Consider the following 21,503-nt stretch of genomic DNA (forward strand, 5'->3'; position numbering starts at 1 on the left):
GGAGAGTTCCATCCAGCAGTTGAAAGACCACGGCTCGTGATGATCATGGTGGTGATGTTGGCATGGGGAGGTCTTCACCGCCTCAATGCGAAGGGAAGAAGCCACGCACATCCCCCCCCCCCCGCGCAGCCCCCCCCCAAACTCACCCCCCCCCAAACTCACCCCCCCCTCACCTCCCCCACCTCACCCCCCCCTCCCAAGCTCACCGATCGGCGCAGTTGTCATGACATCGGAAGAGGGTCATCTTCCGGTAGTCGTAGAGCACGAGTCCTTGCAGAGTCCTCTGCTTGGGATCATCAGCGAAGCAGCCCACGTAACGAGCTGGGGGCGGGGGGGACAGGGGGGGGGGGACAGGAGGGGGGGGGGCAGCTGTGAAAAGAGCTTCATAGCTCATCGGATTCCTCCAGTGTCCATAATTATTCTCATTCTGGACGAGATGAGACGGAATGCGAGGATAGGAGGAGAATTAGAGAATATGAATTAAATCTGTGGTCCGAGTAAATAAATCCCTCCCTTCCATCTTTTTCTCCACGTGAGAAATCGTCATTAAAGCCATTAAAGCATATATTTTCTAACTGTTAATAACATTTTTATTTTTATTTGACCAGGTAAGGCCCACTGACTTATGTAGCTTTTTGTCAGAAGGACACGGGCTGCCACAAATGACAGCTCAACGAAGCGGGCTCATCATCACGTGGAGAATTATAGCAGCAGCAGAAATACTCTAAACGCGCGTCCATATAAACCGTCAGGGACCCGGAGAAAATCCACCCGCGACCACGGGGAGAGAGACACACAACTCCAAACACATTCCTGCGGAGGCAGCTGTAGAACGTCGGGTTGCTCGGTCAATGGCCAGGGTCAACGGCGGCGTGGTGTATTCCGCAAAATATGCCCGACTGTGAGGGCGGGCACAAGCCGGCGTGAGTAGGTGAACGTTGAGTTTTATAGGCACCACGGGGTGACCAGCCCCTTCCCATACCAGCCCCACCAATCCAAATTGCAACCGTTTGTAACTTTGCGTGTGATGTAGCATGTTGCCATCCTTAAATATACTGCTTTGAAATTGTGCCCATAGTTTTAAAACAACCGTAGTTTGTTGTGATGACTTTTGTTGTCGTTCGCGTCTTTACGTTTTGTTTTGCGCAGCGCGCTAACCACTGCTCCCACACCCTTAATTCGATGCAGGCCCTTAACTAAATGTGTCGAGAACGCAACTACGGTATATGTATTAGCCGCCTCTGTAATTGGAGGTGTTTTTTTCTCCCTCTTTCGACCCTAATAGTGGTCATTGGCCGGCAAGGTTGTTTACACGAGGTGAGAAAAAATCATTAAAGGATCGATTACAACCTCGCAGCTTAATGTTGCTATACAACGGCAAGCGCGTGTGTTTTGGGTGTCTATGTATAACGTGTCTGTGTGTGTGTCTGTGTGCCTGTGTGTGTGTCTGTGTGTGGGGAGCGGTAGTGTAGCGGTTAGCGCGCTGCGCTATGAACCTGGCGACCTGGGTTTGATTCCCGCTCACGGCCAACACCAGTGACGATTATTTGAACCGGTCCTGGGCCTCTCTTAGGTCGACTCAGCCTCAAATGAGTACCATGGTGTCGTGTGTTAAACATTGCCACTGGGGAGAGAAGGGCGGGCGGTCGGGCGTGGTGCTGGCCACCCATCCTCTCGTGTACCGTTTCTGGCCTTCATAGGTGCTCGCTAATAGCACTTGCCCCTACAGTTTGTGAAGGCTATACGGGGTTCTTTGTCCTTTTTTGTCTGTTTGGATGTGGGGAGCGGGTAGTGTCACGGTTAGCGATACGACTGCGCTTACAAAGCCGGCAACCCGGGTTTCGATTCCCGCTCACGGCCACACCGGTGACTATTATCTGAACCGGTCCCTTGTGGCTCCTCTCGTCGACTCAGCCTCAAATGAGTACCTGGCCGCGGTATGTAAACATCGCCACTGGGGAGACAAAGGCGGTCGATATAACACTTCAACATTTCAAGGGGCGCATTGCGCTGTGGTGGTGACTACGAAACGTGGCGCTGCCGTTACATTGGCGCTCACGAAGCGCGGTCCTTGATGACCTGCAGGTTGCCGAGTCCTGAACACAGTAAACTGGACTGCCAATGGTCCCATGGTGAACTGTCTGTGTGTGTGTCTGTCTGTCTGTCTCTGTCTGTCTGTGTCTCTGTGTATGTGTGTCTGTCTGTTTCTGTGTGTCTGTCTGTTTCGGTGTGTCTCTGTGTATGTGTGTCTCTGTGTATGTGTGTGTCTGTTTCTGTGTGTCAGTCTGTCTCTGTGTGTCCTCTGTCTCTGTGTCTGTCTATGTGTGTGTCTGTCTCTGTGTGTGTCTGTCTTTGTGTGTCTCTGTCTCTGTGTCTCTGTGTATGTGTGTGTCTGTGTATGTGTGTGTCTGTCTCTGTGTGTCTCTGTGTATGTGTGTCTCTGTGTATGTGTGTGTCTGTCTCTGTGGTGTCTCTGTGTATGTGTGTCTCTGTGTATGTGTTGTCTCTGTGTATGTGTGTCTCTGTGTGTGTATCTGTGTATGTGTGTGTCTGTTTCTGTGTGTCTGTCTGTCTCTGTCTCTGTGTGTGTGTGTCTGGCTCTGTGTGTGTGTCGGTCTCTGTGTGTCTCTGTGTATGTGTGTCTCTCTGCGTGTGTGTGTGTCTCCCGCGTGCCCGTGTCTCTCTGCGTGTCCGTGTTCAATGTTCGCGTCTCCGCGCGCAGTAAGTCCACGGCCCGCACTCACCACCGTTGAGCCCCCCCCCCCCCCCCGGTATGCAAGAAGAAGAACCCTCGATGTTCGCGCATCAGCGCCCTTGAAGCTAAATCATTTAGACTCCGCAGTGGCAAACATCCCCAGAGGGAGGTGAGGCAGGGGCGGCGGCGGGGTTGGTAGTGAGTGCCGTGTGACTTCAGATAAATAAACAGAAAGAAAGAGGGATAAAAACGTGCTGACGAGACACCGGACGCCGAGTGGCGTAAGTAGGTGAGTGAGTGGGTGGGTGAGTGAGTGGGTGAGTGAGGTGGGAGGGTGATGGGTGAGTAGGTGAGTGAGTGGGTGAGTGAGGTGGGAGGTGGGTGAGTGGGTGAGTGAGTGGTGGTGGGTGGTGAGTGAGTGAGTGAGTGGGTGAGTGAGTCGGTGTGAGTGAGGGGGTGAATGAGTGGGTGAGTGAGTGGGTGGTGAGGTTGAAGTGTGGTGAGTGAATAGGGTGGGTGAGTGAGTAGGTGAGTGTGAGTGAGTGTGGTGAGTAGGTGGTGAGTGGAAATTGGGTGGGATGATGAGTAGTGACGGGGTTGGAGTGGGTGAATGGTGGGTGAGTGGAGTGAGTGAGTGGGTGAGTGAGTGGTGTGGATGATGGGTGGGTGGGCTGAGTGAAGGCATGGGTGAGTGAATGGGTGGGTGAGTGAGTAGGTGAGATGAGTGGGGTGGGTGAGCTGAATGGGTGGGGGAGTGAGTAATGATGAGTGGTAAGTCAGGGTGGGGTGAGTTAAGTGGAGTGGGTGGTTGAGTGCGGTGGGTGGGGTGAGTGCGTGGGTGAGCGAGTAAATGGGTGAGTGGTGAGGTAAGTGAGTGGGTGAATGTGAGCGTGTGGGTGAGTCCACCGTATGATCCGACTACCCGACGCACCGAGCCCATAACAGACGCGACCAGGCCGCAGGACCGACACGGCGCGTGTCCCCGCGGCCACTAATCCCTTTGTAATTAGCGCCCGGCGCTGCGAGCCTTGATGATTGACACGAGGACACATGCAGGGCGAATTTACAGGGCCGGAGGGGAGGGGGTGCTGGAGGGGAGTGTGTGGAGGGGTAGGGGAGACGGAGGATGGGGGTGGGAGGGAATGGGGAGTAGGAGAGAGAAGGGGGAGGGTGACCAGCCCAGTCCTTCGTTTGACATTTGAATTGTATCTCCATCTGTCACTCGAGCGGCCCTACGATGCTGTTGATAATCGCCGCCGTTCCTTCCTCGGCATCCCCAGGGTGCAGCGGCGGAGAGAGACTGACCCGCCTGACATTGCGAGCTACAAGAGACTGTCATGTAGAGATCCGACCTCTCCCCCTACACCCCCCCCCCCCCCAGTGCCCACACACAAACAATAACAATCACAGCAACAACAAACAGTCTGATGATGGACTGAGTGGGGTCGTGTTTGTTGCTGTTCATATTTTAATCGCGCAGAACCAACTGAGTCATTTTACATACAGTATATTTTCGGTGTTATATCTATATACTGTATATGCCTTTAATTAAATCAAGGAGATGGAACCATCCAATCCAAATTCCCCCAGGATAAAAAAATAGATATTCTGATTCTGGATTGTTAAGCCGCTGGCTCGCAGGGAGGGCCCTTGAGAAAGAGAGGCCTTCATCCAGCAGTGGAGAAACCGTGACTGCTGCTGCTGATGATGATGATTGCTGATGACGACGGTGGTGACAGACGATGAATTAACGGAACGAGGAGGAGGAGGAGAATGATTCTTCTTCCGAGGAGTCGTTCCTTCACCGGTGGGACTGCCCCCCCCCACCCCCCGTCTCAACCACGTGCGCATTTAATCATCTGCCGCCATTCTTCTTTGACGCGAGTTCTACCTTGGTGCTCGCCCGATTAGACTCGAGGTTTGGGAATGACGTAGTCGTATATGCAAGCCCCTCCCCTCCACCCCTCCCCTCCATCACCCCTCCCCTCCAACTCCTCCACCACCCCGCCTCTACCACCCCTCCCCTCCACCCCCTCCCCTCCAACCCCTCCCCTCCAACCCCTCCCCTCCACCCCCTCCCCTCCAACCCCTCCCCTCCACCCCCTCCCCTCCACACCCCCCCTCCACCACCCCTCCCCTCTACCCACTCTTCTCCTCACCCCTCCATTCCCTCTACCCCTCCCTCCAACCCCTCCCTCCACCCCCCCTCCACCCCTCCCCTCCACCCCTCCCCCCCCCCCCCTCCAGCCCTCCCTCCACCCCCTCCCTCCACCCCCCCCTCCACCCCCCCCTTCCACCTCTCCCCTCCACCCCCCCCTCCACCACCCCTCCCCTCCACCCCCTCCCCTCCAGCCCCTCCCTTCCACCCCCTCCTCTCCACCACTGCTCTCCTCCACCCCCTCCACCACCCCGCCCTTCCACCCCCTCCACCCTTCCCCTCCACCCCTTCCCCTCCACCCTCTCCCCTCCACCCCCTTGTCCTCCACCCTCTCCCCTCCACCCCTCCCCTCCACCCCTCCACACCCTCCTCTCCAGCCCCTCCCCTCCACCCCCACCACCCCTCCCCCCGGTCAGGCTGTGAGGATGGTTGCCACCTGCTCCGGGTTTTCCCAGGATCGTCTTCTCTCTCTCGATGTGTGTCCCGCATGATGTGTCCACGTCGCTTTTGTTTTTGGAACCTCAGAAGGTGGCAGCCGTGTGGGATGGCACACGTTTGACGATACTTTATCATCATCATCAACAGCATCATCATCATCAGCAGCAGCATCGGAGAGTAGTGTTCGATTCACTGCTGGATGAACGTGGTTCTGAAACGGGATTATTTTTACACTTCAACGGGCATTATTTTAACGCTCTGGCTAAATTCGTGTCGTCGATAGCCTCCGCCACCCGACGAGGCGGTTAACGATGAGCCAGTTTGTTTGGTTTGTCATCAATATTGTCCTTCAACAATCAACAATTTGAAGATAACATTTCTCAACAAACCCAGATGCATCGATTAGATTCACTAAAAAAAAATACATCAACGTTTCAGGCTCTAAATGGTGTAAAGTAAAAAGGTTGTGCCGCTACCACGTGTTGATTGGTTTCCAGGGCAACATCGACTGTGTCCGGTCCGCGAGGACTGACGTGGACCACCACCGAACAGCTGACATTTATATAAAGGATTAGTAACCATGGTAACCGCTTATAATATTGAGCTAAGGCTCTGTGACCCCGCCCCCCCCCAACCCCGTTTCCCCCCACCACTACCTCGCCCCTCCGTCCCCCACTTCGCCCCCTTGCCCCCCCTTTCCATGCCTCTCCAACCCACCTCCCTGGCCCTCCAACACCCCCACTACCCCGCCCCTCCACCCCCTACCCCACCCCGCCCCCCCCCTTCCCCGCCCCTCAACCCCCCCCACTACCCCGCCCCCCCACCCCCAGCCCCCCAATATTCTCCACCCCCCCCCAATACAATGTTTATGTGTCCAGATAAGCCCTGCACGGTATCCATGACCAATACCACGGTTGTTCAACCGTTGGCGCGTGAGTGGAAGAGTAGGCCAAGTATACCGTCCACTACATGGGGGCCGGGGGGAGGGGGAGTTGGAGGGGGGGCGTCTAGAGCCCCCTGCAGGGGAAGCCTCTTCCGCCAGCGGAGGCGTGAGCGAGCCATTGCAGGGGCTGCGCTTTTACCTTTAATGGAACATCAATTCGATTCGAATGATATGAGACAAATTATAATAATCGTTTGTTTTTGAGTCCTATGCCCATCCTGATGACGGAGACTTGTGTTGCCTCCGAAACGTCGTGATTTTTATTGTTTTATTTTTATTAATTTTATTTTCATTTTTTACCTACATGGTGACTTTACCGAAAGAACTAAGAGTATGAATCCTTGCAGTCACGAAAGCTTCAAATCTAGAATAAATACATGGCGATGTTATTTTAGATGCACCAGCAGCGAAAGCGTCAAAATCCACAACACATCGGTAAGCAGCAACACTGGGGCGTGACTTTAAAAAACGATCAAGAAATACATCAGAGGGAGACGTTTCGGGCAATGACCCTTCTGCTACAGCAGAATGCCAGCCGCACCCCCTCGTGTGCCGTCCCGGCCTTCACAGGTGCTCGCCAACAGCACTTGCCCCAACAGCCGGTTGAGGCTAGCCGGAGGAGCTTTGGCTATGCAAGGCTGTGAGTAATGCTGTGTGTGTGTGTGTAGCTGTTAGCAACGCTGTGTGTGTGTGTGAGGCTGTTAGCAAGGCTGTGTGTGTGTGTAGCTGTTAGCAACGCTGTGTGTGTGTGTCTGAGGCTGTTAGCAAGGCTGTGTGTGTGTGTGTGTAGCTGTTAGCAACGCTGTGTGTGTGTGTGAGGCTGTTAGCAAGGCTGTGTGTGTGTGTGTGTAGCTATTAGCAACGCTGTTTGTGTAGCTGTGTGTGTGTGAGGCTGTTAGCAACGCTGTGTGTGTAGCTGTTAGCAACGCTGTTTGTGTGTGTCTGAGGCTGTTAGCAACGCTGTGTGTGTGTAGCTGTTAGCAACGCTGTTGGTGTAGCTGTGTGTGTGAGGCTGTGTGTGTAGCTGTGTGTGAGGCTGTGTCTGTAGCTGTGTGTGAGGCTGTTAGCAGTACTGTGTGTGTAGATGTGTGTTTTAGGCTGTTACCAGTGCTGTGTGTAGCTGTGTGTGTAGCTGTGTGTGTAGCTGTGTGTGTGGCTGTGTGTGAGGCTGTTAGCAATGCTCTGTGTAGCTGTGTGTGTGTGTAGCTGTGTGTTTTAGGCTGTTAGCAGTGCTGTGTTTAGCTGTGTGTGTAGCTATGTGTAGCTGTGTGTGTAGCAGTGCTGTGTGTAGCTGTGTGTGTGGCTGTGTGTGTGGCTGTGTGTGTAGCTGTGTGTGTAGCTGTGTTTGTGTAGCTGTGTCTGTAGCTGTGTGTGTAGCTGTGTGTAGCTGTCTGTAGCTGTGTGTGAGGCTGTTAGCAATGCTCTGTGTGTAGCTGTGTGTGTGTAGCTGTGTGTTTTAGGCTGTTAGCAGTGCTGTGTGTAGCTGTGTGCGAGGCTGTTAGCGGTGCTGTGTATGGGCGGCCAGTGGCAGCTGGTCGCCTATCTTCGTACCGAGATAATTATAAACAAATTCTACCGTAAAACCCTCGCGTAGTACTTATCCCAGTCGTGTGTGGTGTGTGTGTCGTGAATTTAAATGCCCCGTGTAATTGACAGATTCTAAATTGGAGGTTGGGTAGTTGGGGGTGGAGGGGCGGGGTGCAGGAGGGGGGAGAGGGATGAGTGTTGAGCGTGGCTATCCGTATGCGGAGCGGTGGTGCAGCGGTTAGCGCTCCGCTGCGGTGACGATTATATGAACCGGTCCTGAGCCTCCCCTAGGTCGACTCAGCCTCAAATGAGTACCTGGTGTGGTGTGTGAGCATCGTCACTTGGGAGGCAAAGGCGGCCGGGCGTGGTGCTGGCCACCCAACCCCCTCGTGTGCCGTGCCGGCCTTCATAGGCGCCACTCGCTAACAGCACTTGCCCTAACCGTCTGTTCCGGCTATACGGGGGATCTGTATCTTTGTATGTATGCAAACATATCCTTAATCCACCTTGGGCCTTGACACCTTTACTCGCCGCCTCCTCCACCCATCGCCCCCCCCCCTTTCCCCCGCCTCCCCCCCCATCGCCCCCCCCTTTCCCCCGCCTCCCCCCACTCCCCCCCCCACCCCCTCTCCAATCAGAGATAACCGAGCACGTGTCACTAATTGCTGACGCACGCCAATCACATCACTGTCAATCACATCCCTGTGAATCACATCCCTGTCAATCACATCCCTGTCAATCACATCCCTGCCAATCACATCCCTGTCAATCACATCCCTGTCAATCACATCCCCGTCAATCACATCCCCGTCAATCACATCCCTGTCAATCACATCCCTGTCAATAACATCCATGTCAATCACACCCCTGGTGTTAGATGCAGTGCTGGGGATCAGCGGGGTGTACGCACTCTCCAATCCCGATGATGACGATGATGAGTGGAAATAACTGGCGCACTTTTTCGATTTAAAGCGTTCGTGACTGCAGGGATTCATCTTCTTGGTTCTTTCGGTACAGTCACGTAGAAGGGAAGTAATACAATAATAAAAATTAACCATGATAAAATAACTCGCGCACTCACAGCAAGATGCCCCGAGGTTCGATTCCCGACTCGTGCGTTCTGCCGAGTGTGAGTGAGGGTGTGAGTGAGTGTGAGTGGAGTTTGTATTAATGATGATAGTGGTGGTGATGATGGTAATGCTGGTGATGATGGTGGTGATGGTGATTATGATTGTGGTGAAAATGATGGTGGTGATGATGATGATGGTGAAGGTGACGGTGAAGATGATGGTGGTGGTGATGATGATGATTGTGGTGAAATTGATGATGATGGTGGTGATAGTGATGGTTATTGTGATGAAAATTATGATGATGATGGTGGTGATGAAGATGGTGAAGATGATGATGGTGAAAATGATGATGATGATGATTGTGATGAAAATGGTGATGGTGGTGATGGTAATGAAGGTGAAGATGATAGTGGTGAAGATGATGATGGTGGTGATGGTGATGATGATGGTGATAGTGCTGATGATGATGATGGTGATGATGGTGATGATGGTGGTGATGAGAAGGTGATGATGGTGATGATGGTGATGATGATGATGGTGATGAAGATGATGATGGTGATGATGATGGTGAACTCGTCTTCACCTTTCCCGGACTCGTCCTGCTCGCTTGCAGCTCTCGCACCGCCACCGCCACCGCTGCCCCCCATGACTCCGGGCAGGGGGGGCTGCACTGCCCCCCCGTATCCTCCCTGAGGACGCTCGCTGCCCTCGGCTCGCTGACGCATCCAGGGGGGCCGGTACTTGATGATGCGAGCCCCCCCAGAGAAGGGTTCGTCCGGACCAACTCCACCACCACCACCACCTCCACCACCAACACCTCCACCACCTCCACCACCGCGGGGTAGCCCTGGAAAGGCGGCGGGGGGCGAAGCTGCGGGTGGAGGGGGGAGTGCGGTTAAGAGGGGAAGGGGGGAGTTGACGGATGGAGATTCAGGGAGATGCGGCCGTAGTGATGGTGGTGGTGATTCTGGTAATTGTGGTCGTGATTGAGGTGGTGGTGATTGGCGTGGTGGTGATGGTGGTAATTGTGGTGGTAATTGCAGTGGTGGTGGTAATTGTGGTGGTGATTGTGTTGATGGTGGTGATGATGGCAATTGTGGTGGTGATAGTGGTGATTGTGGTGGTGGTGATTGGCGTGGTGGTGATGATGGTAATTGTGGTGGTGATTGTGTTGGTGGTGGTGGTGATGGACGTGGTGGTGATTATGGTAATTGTGGTAGTGATTGTGGTGGTGGTGATTAGCGTGGTGGTGATGATGGCAATTGTGGTGGTGATTGTGGTGGTGGTGATGATGACGGTAATTGTGGTGGTGATATTGATGGTGATGGTCTTCGTGGTTGTGGTGATGACAGTAGTTGTGGTGGTGGTGGTGATAGTGGTGGCGGTAACTGTGGTGGTGATGATGGTCCTGGTGATAGTGGTGGTGGTGGTGGCGGTAGCTGTGGTAGTGGTGGTGATGGTTGTGGTGCTGGTTATGACGGTAATTGTGGTGGTGATGGTCGTGGTGGTGATAACGGTGGTTGTGGTGGTATTACTGTTGTGGTTGGACGTCCTGAATGATTATTGTGACAATTAACTTCACTTGTCTCATAATTATCAATATTATCGTCAGCAGCATCGAGTTAAAAATTGTAAATCAAAGGTAATCATCATCAAATTTAACATATCGTAAACATCATCATCATTGTTATCATCATCTTAATCTTAAATAACAAACATCATCATCATCAACCTCACCAACTCTACACGCCATTGCTACCAGACTCACCAAAGACAAAGATCCCCCGTGTAGTCTTACCAGACTTTTGGGGCAAGTGCTGTTAGCGAGCAGCTATGAAGGCCGGCACGGCACATGAGGGGGGTGGGTGGCCAGCACCGCGCCCGGCCGCCTTTATCTCCCCATCGACGATATTTACACACCGCACCCGTAACCCATTTACGGCCGAGTCGATCTAGGGGGAGGCCCAGGAGCGGTTCAGATAATCGTCACCGGTGTTGGTCGTTATACGACCGCACAATTACCCACAACACCACCACCACCACACAACCACCCACAACACCACCTCCGCACAATCACCCACACCACCACCACCTTACAATCACCCACAACACCACCACCACCTTACAATCACCCACAACACCACTACCTTACAATCACCCACAACACCACCACCACCTTACAATCAACCACAACACCACTACCACACAATCACCCACAACACCACCACCACCTTACAATCAACCACAACACCACTACCACACAATCACCCACAACACCACCACTACCACACAATCACCCACAACACCACCACCACCTTACAATCACCCACAACACCACCACGACCACCACCACCTTACAATCACCCACAACACCACCAGCACCTCACCATCTCTGTGAGTCCCTTCCGACACGGACCCCCTTGAGGTCCACATGCCGACGCCCAACGCAGCCCCCTGCTGCTGCTGCAGCTGCTTCTGCTGCTGCAGCAGGGTCCCCTCCAAGGGAGCTCCTGAAGGCTCCTCCAAGACGGCTGTCGAGACCACCACGTGACCCCCACCACCACCAACACCACCAACACCACCACCACCAACACCACCACCACCACCACCACTCCCGGCAGCGACCCCAGCCCTGGCGGCGAGACGGGCGACGAGGGGTGCCGAGTGGGAGAGCAGAAGACTCCCGACGGACAGGTAGAGAGCCAAGAGGGCCAGGAATCTGAGAGGCCGGACGGGGCGAGGCCTCAGCAAGAGGAGGCATCGCCTCTGCGCGGCCGCGGTGGCGTGCATGGACCAGGGCGCCGAGGGGGCCGGCATCGCGCGCGAGTTGGAGTCAGTTCGCCGGCTCTTGGTGGGGCTGGCTAGCCGCCAGATTCGTTTGAATCCGCGCCGCGGCCGCAGTGGGCAGCGTACGTGCGGTTCATCCGAGCGCTGATGACTTGGAAGTGATTTTTTTGGGGGGGGGGATTGTTTGTGCGGTGGGTGGTGGCGGTGGTGGTGGTGGTGGTGTTGGAAGAGTTTGAGTCTTCACGGCAAAATATTGAAAAAATAGGTTTTCAACTCGGGTCCGATAATGAACACTTTCAGAGTTAAATTTCGATTTGAAGCTTCCCGACAGCCCTGTTCTTCACCTGAGGACGGCTGCTTGCGTTGTGGCCGAAACGTCGTGAGAATTGTATTTGATTATGTTTTATTATTATTATTTTATTAATTCCCTTCTACGTGACTTTACCGAAAGAACCAAGAATACTTTCAGAGTTGTTGATATTGTGTTGTTTGTTGCTGTTGTTGTTGAGTTGTTGTTCAGGTCACGGTTTTGATTAGAGCAGATGCCAACGGCGAAGTTGGTTTGCAAATATATCTCAATTCATAATCAGCACAAGCTTAACGAGGTCCATGCAATCAATCGTAATTGTTACCGTCGTTTATTTGATATTGTTTGTCGCTACTGTTGCCGTTCTTGTTGATGTGTGTCAGCACGCGGTTTGTTTTAATTAATCTCGGTGTTTCTTTCATTTGCAAAAACTTTGACAGAAATTCACGCGCTCGATCAAAACGAACGTTCTTAATCCTCTCTTTATCTTGTTACTATTGCTGCTGTTGTTGATATGGTTGTTGATGTTGTTGTTGATATTGTTGTTGATGTTGTTGTTGATATTGTTGTTGATCTGGTTGTTGATATTGTTGTTGATATAGTGGACGATGCTTATCTTGCTAAATCACCGCACGTAATCTTCTCGGCATCGCAATCAAAACAAAGAAACAAAATAATCCCACCACCGTCCTCATTAACACGGCCTTCGTAAAACAACAGCCGCTCCAAATGTCAATGAGGGCGACGTTTCGGGCTACGACCCTTTGTCTTCATGCAGCCCAATGGGGGGGGGGGGGTGGGGGAAAGACGTTTGATACACACTTAGTCGGTAAAGTCAGAGAGTCTCACGCAACTGTTTTTTTTCCAAAATTAACACAACGGGAGAAATTCGAACTAAATTTCGATTTAAAGCTTTCGTGACTGCAGGGATTCATCTTCTTGGTTCTTTCGGTAAAGTCACGTAGAAGGGAAGTAATAAAATAATAAAAATAAAACATGATAAAATAATTCTCACGACGTTTCGGCCACAACGCAAGCAGCCGTCCTCAGGTGAAGACCAGGTCTGTCGAGTAGACTCTGTCTGAGGACGGCTGCTTGCGTTGTGACCGAAACGTCGTGAGAATTATTTAATTATGTTTTATTTTTATTATTTTATTATTTCCATTCTACGTGACTTTACCGTAAGAACCAAGAAGAAAAATGCGAACTGTTCATCGAACAAACGAACATTTAGATTCGCTGTTGTTGTTGTTGTTTTAACGAAGCGGTACGTGTACACATGGCAATCCTCTATAAGCGCGCAGAGTAGGAAAATAATAAACATGATACGTTTATTTAAAGTAAATAAACCTTAACAAAGATAAACCTTCCCTTAGTTTATATTCCAGCCGCAACGCCAGTGATTGACAACGCACACACACACACATATAAGCAAACACTAACAATTCATCAAAATAAGTTGCGATTCAATTAACTTTAACCGCGTTATTCTATTATTATGTTTTACTACTACTACTACCGTTATCATCAAAATTAATATTTATATTCCGCTGGATATTCCACCCCAGCGAGGGATAATTCAAAGCCAGGCAAACCGTGTCACGGCCGGAGTGACTCACCGATGAATTGCCACCGTGGAATGTTCGAGGAGGTTCGTTCGCCAGCGCGAGCCGCGTGATCCCTCACTTTAGTCCCGAACAACTGGAACAAACAAACGAAAAAAAGCACAAAAAAGTGATTTTGAACAAGTCAAGATATGTTGTCATCCATCCACCCAACCACGCACCCACCCAACCAACCACCCAACCACCCACCCACCCACCCAACCACCCAACCACCCACCCACCCAACCACCCACCCAACCACCCAACCAACCAACCACCCACCCAACCACCCACCCACCCAACCACCCACCCAACCACCCAACCACCCAACCACCCACCCACCCAACCACCCAACCACCCACCCAACCACCCAACCAACCAACCACCCACCCACCCACCCAACCACCCAACCACCCGCCCACCCAACCACGCGCCCACCCAACCACCCAACCACCCACCCACCCAACCAACCACCCACCCACCCACCCAACCAACCACCCAACCAACCAACCAACCACCCACCCAACCACGCACCCACCCACCCCTACACAGAGCTAAGTATTTATCTATTCACTTAAGACATATACGTATTACATGTCGGATGTGCTCGGCCCCCGGCATGAGAACGAGCGTGTACACAAACCGACAAAGATCCCGCGTATAGCCTGAACAGACTGTTGGGGCAAGTGCTGTTTGCGAGCACCTATGAAGGCCGGCACGGCACACGAGGTGGTTGGTGGCCAACACCACGCCCGGCCGCTTTTGTCTCTCCAGTAGCGATGTTTACACACCGACTACCGCGTGTACACACAGACACACAGACACACACACAGACACACACACAGACACACACACAGACACACACACACTCACGCGCGCGTGCCAACCAGCCTCAGCGTGGAGGCTACGATGCAGGAAGTGAGATTTTCTTTTTTTTTAAGAAAGCAACATTTTGCATGTTAAGCAACGGGCAATTAACTGTCAGTTTAGGTAGTTAATTTTAATTTGCGTGGTAACTCGTAAGAGGAGGGGGATATATTTTCGTCGTCTCTCAAGCAAAAAAAAGTGCGTTTGCTAATTCTGCGATGAACCGTGGATCTTTTAAACTGTTTCCGAACGGAATCTCTCACAATTATCTCACCCATCAGCGATGTCTTTTGATCCAAATCCAGGATCCCAGATGGCACAGTGTGTCCATTAAATTATTAATAAGTATAATTATTATTCAATGTTATTTTTTTTTTTTACTTATATATGAGATCTCTAACATTGTAGGGAGGGCAGAATCACGGACTTCAACGCATTCGCATCTAACGGCCGTAACTAATGCGTAGCATTTGTAACATAGCACTAATTTAAAATGTTCTTAATCTCCTAAATTCACGTGGCGTTCAATTATACACAGACCCGTTCGGTTATTATGACTTTTATAATTACGTCTGTACGTGTGTGTGTATATATATATAAATGTGTGTGTGTGTGTGCTCTCGAATAGCACTTGTCCCAAAAGTATCTAATGCTATACGTGGGATCTTTGTCTCTGTTGTATCTCTGTGTGTGTGTGCGTATATGTTATAGGGTAGGGAGCGGTGGTGCAGTGGTTAGCGCGCTGCACTACGAACCTGGCGACCCGGGTTCGATTCTCGCTCACGGCAAACACTGCTAGTGACGATTATCTGAATCGGTCCTGGGCCTCCCCTAGGTCGACTCAGCGTCAAATGAGTACCTGGTGCGTGTGTAAACATCGCCGCTGGGGAGACAAAGGCGGCCGGGAGGGGTGTTGGCCACCCACCCCCTAGAGACGCAGTGACGTCATCATCAGTGACAGTCACGCAGTGATATCCGAAATGGTTTATCTACATAATGGGACCTCCTTTTGCCGGTACCAAAATATGATAATAGGTTTTCCCCTTTTTTTGGCAACAAAACAGGTGTTAAGATGTTAAAACACCTAACTGAAACCTTTTTACGAGGAATCGTGTCTGCATTAACCACAATACTTGTTGTCAGAATGCAAACAAGAAAAAAACGTACTCCGATAATCTACGCATTGCCTTTGAAACTGATTGGTCCGCACCAGAGACAGCTTTCTTTTGAGCCTCGTCTCAAAACGGCGCCACGCTCGCACAACATCGAGACGAGCCCCGTTGCGGCTAAAGCAGAGCGGTCTGGCACAGTGGTGGTGATGGTGGTGATGGTGGTGATGGTGGTGGTGGTGATGGTGATGATGGTGGTGGTGGTGATGGTGGTGGTGATGATGGTGATGGTGGTGATGGTGGTGATGGTGGTGGTGGTGATGGTGATGATGGTCGTGGTGGTGATGGTGGTGGTGATGGTGGTGATGGTGGTGGTGGTGGTGATGGTGGTGATGGTGATGGTGGTGATGGTGGTGATGGTGGTGGTGGTGATGATGGTGGTGGTGATGGTGGTGGTGGTGATGATGGTGGTGGTGATGGTGGTGGTGGTGATGGTGGTGATGGTGGTGGTGGTGATGGTGGTGGTGATAGTGGTGGTGGTGATGGTGGTGATGGTGATGATGGTGGTGGTGGTGATGGTGGTGGTGATGGTGGTGGTGGTGATGGTGGTGGTGATGATGGTGGTGATGGTGGTGGTGATGGTGGTGGAGGGGTGGATCGGAGCACACGAGGGTTGGCTGCATCTGCCGGTCATCTCAGTCAGGTCTCCACGTGCTCCTAGCCGTGGTACTTGAGGCGCTGCCTGCGGTGACTTCACCCTCACTGAGTGACGGTTGTTGTTGTTGCTGTTTTGTTGTTGCAAGTCATCTGTCGATCGACCTTCGAGGCGGGGGGAGGGGGGATGGGGGGGGGTTATGCGGGTGTCTGGGGCCCCCACGACCCACTCAGAGGGTGCTTCTAGCGAGTGGCTCCTCAATTAAGGAGCCCCGTCAATCAATCAGCAAGCTCCTTGAAGGCATCTCCAGCTCCTCCTTCTCCTACCCTCTCATCTCTCTCTCTCTCTGCGCCACAGCGCGTGGATTCAGAGCGAGTATTCGTTTGCTGGTGACTGTATTTCATGTTGAAATCGCCTCCAGTGCATTTGCTGCTGGCGGCAATAAAAGCTGTTTAAAAGTCAAAAGTCTCTTTATCATCTCTCTCGCTTTTTCTCTCCACGGACCTCTCCATCTTGTCTCTCTTCCACCAGCTCTGTCTCCTTTTCCACTGTCTCTCTCGCCGTCTCTCGCTCACGTCTCTCTGCCCACTGACCTCTCAATGTATCCCTCTATGCTACCCTCTCTCTCTGTCCTCTCACTCAACCGATCTATCAATATCTCTCACGTCCACTTACTCTCTCCCCACTCTCTCTCTCTCTCACGTCGCTCTTTCTTTCCACGGACATGTCGATATCTCGACTCTTAGCAGCGAGGATTAAACATCTGCCTCTTGAACCGCGTGCGTCTATCCGGCCCTGTCACCCGACCACCACCCACACATCTCACCACTCGCCCTCCCGCGCCTCCAAAAATATCTCAAATCAAATGATCTCTCTCTGTCTCTGTGTCTCTCTCTGTCTTTGCCTCGTGTCTCTGCGTCTCTGTCTGGGCTCCCGATGTGCGCGAGGAATGAGCGAGTGGGTGGGGGTGGACTCACTAAATCGCTCGCTCCTCTGCTCGATCCGTCAAGAGATGCGCTCTCGCCTGAGCGTCGCAATTCTCCCCTTACTCACCCCCCCTCAGCCCCCCCGAGCTCCTCCTCGCACCACCCCCACTACTGCACCCCCCCCCCAATAAAAAAAAAACAAAATAAATTCCTCCTCCCCCCTCGCTCCCCAAACTCCGCCACCGAGGTCACCGCGTTAGCCGTGAAACGGTTATGGAGCAATCGTTCACTCGTGATGTTGATGTCCTCTCTTCTCACTCCTCCTCCTCCTCCTCGCCCCCCCCTCTCGCCGGATGACCTCTCGCAAGGTTGTGGCAGGGAATGGGGGGGGGTAGAGGTTGTAGCGCGGGTCCGGGTGGAGAGGCGAGGCTGTTGGTGGGAGACGATCGTCACAACCTCGTCTCTCCCTCCTCCTCCTCCCTCAGTCCTCCACCGCTCGCCGTGTCCCCACCCTGAACCCCCCCCTCTCACTCCACCCCCTCACCGCCACTTCAGATGGACTCTTCCAATTCGCCCTAAGTGCCCCCTAAGCGCACGTACGCACGCACGCGGGCGGGCGGGCGGGCGAACACAAACCAACGTGATACTCCGTTAATTGAGATGTTGGGTGTCGCTCCGCGAGGTGAATTCAGAACGCGGCTCTCGCCGTCTGCATCCCGCTATTTCGTTACTGACAACAGAAATCTTCTTGGTTCTTTCGGTAAAGTCACGTAGAAGGGAAATAATAAAATAATAAAAATTAAACATAATAAAATAATTCTCACGACGTTTCGGCCACAACGCAAGCAGCCGTCCTCAGGTGAGACCTGTTCTTCACGTCACGCGATTTTGGACGATTTTTGACCCCCCCCCCCCCTCGTCACACGGCGTCACAAAAAGTCAGACCCCCCCCCCCCTCAAATATGATGTCACAAAGCTCTGCCCCCCTCCCAAAAAAAAAATATTTCCATTTTTAAAATATAACATGTTTGAAATCGCTTTAAACTATTGTCATTGTAGTGCGTATTTAATGTGGTGCTGCACTCTGATGTTGTAGGAGTGTTGTTATAACAATTAGTGTTGTTATAACAATTCTATATTTATTTAAAGTTGCGCATTTTTACGTGACGTCACATTTCTCAACCCCCCCCCCCTCGTCACACATCAAGGTGCGTGACGTCATTTATGGACGGGCCCCTAATATGTAATTATACACACAAACACGGAATGTAATTACGTATTTTAGAACAATTAGCACGTCTGCCAAGGAGAGCCGTGCGTGCTTGGGTCGCAGCTTGGTTCATCGTACGGCGCGATCGTGGAAGAGGTGGCCACGGGCCTTCGGGGAGGTCATTCATCCAGCAGTGGACCATAGCAAGATAACGATGTTGATGATGATCATGTTGTTTTTTTCTTCTTGGTTCTTTCGGTAAAGTCACGTAGAAGGGAAATAATAAAATAATAAAAATAAAACACAATAAAATAATTCTCACGACGTTTCGGCCACAACGCAAGCAGCCGTCTTCAGGTGAAGAACAGGTCTGTCAAGGTGACAGAGTCTGAATGGAACGCCCCAGGCTTGGAGCGACTTTTTATGTTGGGATGGAGGGGCGAAGAGCGTCTTGACAAAAAGATCATCTTGTTGTTGACGGTGCCGATGTCCTTCATTCATAGCAAGGCACGAGCCCGGTGGGGATCCCTAGTCCCTGGTGCTAAATGGGACCCGGGTTCGTCCCGCTGAGACGTGTGGACAGAGGTCATTAACTCGTTACGCCCAAAGTGCTCGCCGCAAATCAACCGCGACACCTTTCGCCGGTCTCGCCAAGGAGCACGAAGCGTCGTGACGCCAACTCCGCTCGTCATCCTCGCAGCAGCAGTAGCAGCAGCGGCAGCAGCGGCAGCGGCGGCAGCGGCAGCAGCGGCAGTAGCAGCAGTAGCAGTAGCGGCAGCGGCGGCAGCGGCAGCAGCAGCAGCAGTAGCAGCAGCAGCAGTGGCAGCAGCAGCGGCGGCAGCGGCGGCGGCGGCGGCAGCGGCAGCGGCAGTAGCAGCGGCAGTGGCAGCAGCGGCGGCAGTAGCAGCAGCAGCAGCGGCGGCAGTAGCAGCAGCAGCAGCGGCGGCAGTAGCAGCAGCAGCAGCGGCAGTAGCGGCAGCGGCGGCGGCGGCGGCGGCGGCGGCGGCGGCGGCGGCGGCGGCGGCGGCGGCGGCGGCGGCGGCGGCGGCGGCGGCGGCGGCGGCGGCGGCGGCGGCGGCGGCGGCGGCGGCGGCGGCGGCGGCGGCGGCGGCGGCGGCGGCGGCGGCGGCGGCGGCGGCGGCGGCGGCGGCGGCGGCGGCGGCGGCGGCGGCGGCGGCGGCGGCGGCGGCGGCGGCGGCGGCGGCAGTAGCAGCAGCAGTAGCGGCAGCGGCAGCAGCAGCAGCGGCAGCGGCAGTAGTAGCAGCAGCGGCAGTAGTAGCAGCAGCAGCAGCAGCAGCAGCGGCAGTAGCAGCAGCAGCAGTAGCAGCAGCAGCAGCGGCAGTAGCAGCAGCAGCAGCGGCAGTAGCAGCAGCAGCAGCAGCAGCGGCAGTAGTAGCAGCAGTGGCAGTAGCAGCAGTAGCAGCAGCGGCAGTAGCAGCAGCAGCAGCGGCAGTAGCAGCAGCAGCAGCAGCGGCGGTGGCTTTTGGCTGCTCGCCATCGGACAAAGGCCGCATCGGGCGCGTTCAGGTGCAGGGCCGTCTGGAACGCTCTTCCTCCCGACATTAAGGAGCTATGCACTTTTACATCATCCAGATTCAAGACGATTGTTTTAGAATTGCTTTTTGTGTTCAGTTGATTGTCCTTTCAACCCCCGCTCCCCCCCGGCACCTCCGATAAGCATGGTTGGCTACGTACGGTGCGAAATAAGTTCTACGCACGAACATACATACAACGAATTCCCCAAATAGATCCCCCACGATCGTGCAAGGAGGATCGGCTGGTTGAGAGAGAGAGAGAAAGGCTCGTAAGCTGAAGGAGTGCGAGTTCGACTCCTGGTCCGGCTGGCGGGACTGGGGGTTTGGGGGGCGAGGGGTTGACTCAGCATCATCTCTTCGGGGTGGGGTCTATAAAATAAGTATCACTTAGTGGTTTAAAGCTTTCGTGACTGCAGGGATTCATCTTGTTGGTTATTTCGGTAAAGTCACGTAGAATGGAAATAATAAAGTAATAAAAATAAATAATTTTATTATATTATATTAATTTATTATGTTTTATGTTTATTACTTTATTATTTCCATTCTACGTGACTTTACCGAAAGAACCAAGAATTCATCACTTAGTGGTACAGTTTACGGTGGTTGCGCTATGAATAGATTAGCCCCTCTCGACACAGCCCCGCCAAAGGAATGTGGAATGTCCACCACTGGCTCTGCAGGGCTGCACACAGGAGACGGTCACCTAACGCCTCGTGAAAGTGAATCGAAGGCTCGTTGATATTTGTCCTTGTCGCACAAAGACAAAGATCCCCGTATAGCCTCTAACAGACTGTTGGGGCAAAGACAATAGCCATCGCTTGTGCCAGGCTAGGTGCGCCGTGGCAGTGAGATGGTAACCACCTCGCATTGGTCTACAGGAGGTCGTGGTTTCGATCGCGAGCTTTTTTTAAAATCCTTTATATTAAGTTCGCTTGCTTGCGTGCTTGCGTGCTTGCTTGCTTGGTTACGACCGTGCAAACCTCTCGGTCGTTTTTTAACCCACTTCCCGTGATCCAATCGAGCTAACATTTGGCACACAGACTCGTTGTGCGAGACACTGTTTAGGGAAAACAAATTAAATATTTAATTACCAATTGTTTAATACTGCGGACAATCATCTGACCCATAGGTGGCAGCCATCTCAAGCCAGAGAACGAGAGGACTCTAGCCGCCACGCATATTAAGGATTTAGAGTGAAAAACTTTGTTTTTACGGGTTATACTTATTTCTCCTGGTCCTCCGGTTTTTCCCTGCACGTTTAAAATTGTGAACGACAGGCGCTTGAGAGTATTTGGATGCTGTTATCAAATGTCCACGTGACTATCCTCTTCGTTGAGCTATCTGAAAAAGAGCAATATAGCCCAGTAGGCCTTACCTGGTTAAATAAAAAAACAAGTTTAGTTTTTAGTTAGGTTCACCTTGAGGCTACGTGAAAGTGAATCAAAGGCTCGTTGATATTTGTCTTTGTCGCACAAAGACAAAGATCCCCGTATAGCCTTTAATAGACTGTTGGGGCAAGTGCCGTTTGCTAGCACGGCAGACGTGGGGGTTGTGTGGCCAGTAGCACCCCCAGCCGCCTAATTTAAGGCTGAGTCGACCTAGGGAAAGGCCCAGGACCGGTAACGGTTATTAGTCGCTGATATTGGGCTGTGAGCCGCAGGGAGTCACTTTG

General features: G+C 52.7%; 2 protein-coding genes across 2 annotated transcripts in view; both read right to left on the reverse strand.

Annotated features, from left to right (window-relative positions):
• Positions 1 to 202: 202 nt before the first annotated feature.
• Positions 203 to 21,503, reverse strand: part of LOC133348720 (uncharacterized) — a 76,865-nt gene continuing 55,564 nt past the window's right edge. The window contains exons 2-5 of the mRNA XM_061561657.1: positions 13,545 to 13,626; positions 11,219 to 12,693; positions 9,415 to 9,702; positions 203 to 321 (exon numbers count right to left, since the gene is read on the reverse strand). Of these exons, the coding sequence (XP_061417641.1) occupies positions 203 to 321; positions 9,415 to 9,702; positions 11,219 to 11,648 (837 nt within the window). The 5' untranslated portion in view covers positions 11,649 to 12,693; positions 13,545 to 13,626. The remainder of the gene's footprint in view (positions 322 to 9,414; positions 9,703 to 11,218; positions 12,694 to 13,544; positions 13,627 to 21,503) is intronic.
• Positions 18,790 to 21,503, reverse strand: part of LOC133348721 (antifreeze protein Maxi-like) — a gene marked incomplete at its 5' end in the record, with an annotated part of 62,266 nt that continues 59,552 nt past the window's right edge. The window contains 2 exons of the mRNA XM_061561658.1: positions 18,790 to 18,831; positions 19,130 to 19,756. Coding sequence (XP_061417642.1) covers positions 18,790 to 18,831; positions 19,130 to 19,756 — 669 coding nt within the window. The remainder of the gene's footprint in view (positions 18,832 to 19,129; positions 19,757 to 21,503) is intronic.

The sequence above is a fragment of the Lethenteron reissneri genome, chromosome 28 (assembly GCF_015708825.2).
Source record: "Lethenteron reissneri isolate LAM-NWPU_2019-01 chromosome 28, ASM1570882v1, whole genome shotgun sequence".
NCBI lineage: Eukaryota > Metazoa > Chordata > Hyperoartia > Petromyzontiformes > Petromyzontidae > Lethenteron > Lethenteron reissneri.